Source organism: Pteropus alecto, unplaced genomic scaffold (genome assembly GCF_000325575.1).
Source record: "Pteropus alecto unplaced genomic scaffold, ASM32557v1 scaffold281, whole genome shotgun sequence".
NCBI lineage: Eukaryota > Metazoa > Chordata > Mammalia > Chiroptera > Pteropodidae > Pteropus > Pteropus alecto.
Genome location: NW_006431909.1, coordinates 474,423 through 475,397, shown reverse-complemented (window position 1 = coordinate 475,397; position 975 = coordinate 474,423). Strand labels below are relative to the sequence as shown.

The 975-nt window shown below is 50.6% G+C and overlaps 1 protein-coding gene across 4 annotated transcripts in view; it reads left to right on the top strand.

Moving 5' to 3' along the window:
• The window catches only part of WDR62 (WD repeat domain 62), a 43,606-nt gene that overhangs the window by 26,803 nt on the left and 15,828 nt on the right, over window positions 1-975 (top strand). For all 4 annotated transcript variants that reach the window (XM_025040575.1, XM_025040573.1, XM_015598759.2 and 1 more), the window contains one exon: window positions 684-809. In XM_025040575.1, the coding sequence (XP_024896343.1) occupies window positions 684-809 (126 nt within the window). The remainder of the gene's footprint in view (window positions 1-683; window positions 810-975) is intronic.

Here is a 975-nt window from a genome sequence, read left to right as displayed (position 1 = left end):
ATAAAGTAGGCAGAGTTATGTCCTCCTATGGTAATAATCTTTCCCATGCTTTTTTTTCTTCTTCCTGCCCCTGAACCCTCTGTCCCACCAAATTTTCTTTAAATCTCTTTTTACTCAGTACACCTTTCTTGAGCTCCCCTCCACCTCAGGTCATATGTTAGGCCTCAGACATACCAGGTGACCAGAGTAGGCCCTGTCTGAGGGGGCCAGCAGGGAAGGCCTAGTGGCAGAAAGAAGTGTGGCAGCAGGTAGGTAGTCAGTAGGGCCTGGACAAGACCTATGAAGCCAGAGCTTAGAGAGTGAGGGGATACTGTTTCCAGGAGGCTGAGAAGTTGGCAGGGCTTCACATGGCATGCCAAGGAGTTGGACTTGGTAGGAAGGAGTGTTGGGCTCTACTACAATGTCTGCTGTGGGCATGAGTGGAGGAGTGTCCATATGTTGTTGAAGATTCATCCTCCTTGAACTGGTAGCATGGGATACAAAATGCCAGGATTTGGGGGCCCTGGAGAAAGACCACACAGAACTGAGGGCATGGCCTCCTTCTGGGTTTGGGGCAAGTTAGCAGCAGTTATAGAACCAAAATCCCCTTCTTCAAGGCCTGGAAAGCCCGGTCATGCTTCTCTCTGGGAGGCCAAGGCATTAAGCAGCCTCCTGGGAACCCAGGCCACCCTCTCCACTCACAGGGCTGACCTTGCTGGCCTCAGCCAGTCGAGACCGACTGATCCATGTGCTGAACGTGGAGAAGAACTACAACCTGGAGCAGACCTTGGATGACCACTCCTCCTCCATCACGGCCATCAAGTTTGCGGGTGAGCCCCTTCCTGCTCCCAGCACCTCATTAGATGCGCTCCTTTGGCTGCAAGTAACAGCAAAGACTCCCTTTACCTTAAACAAAATAAAGGGAAAAGCAAGCTCTGGATTTAGGCACAGCTGGATCCCAAGGTTGAATTTTTTCATTAAATTATTAGTTCTCTT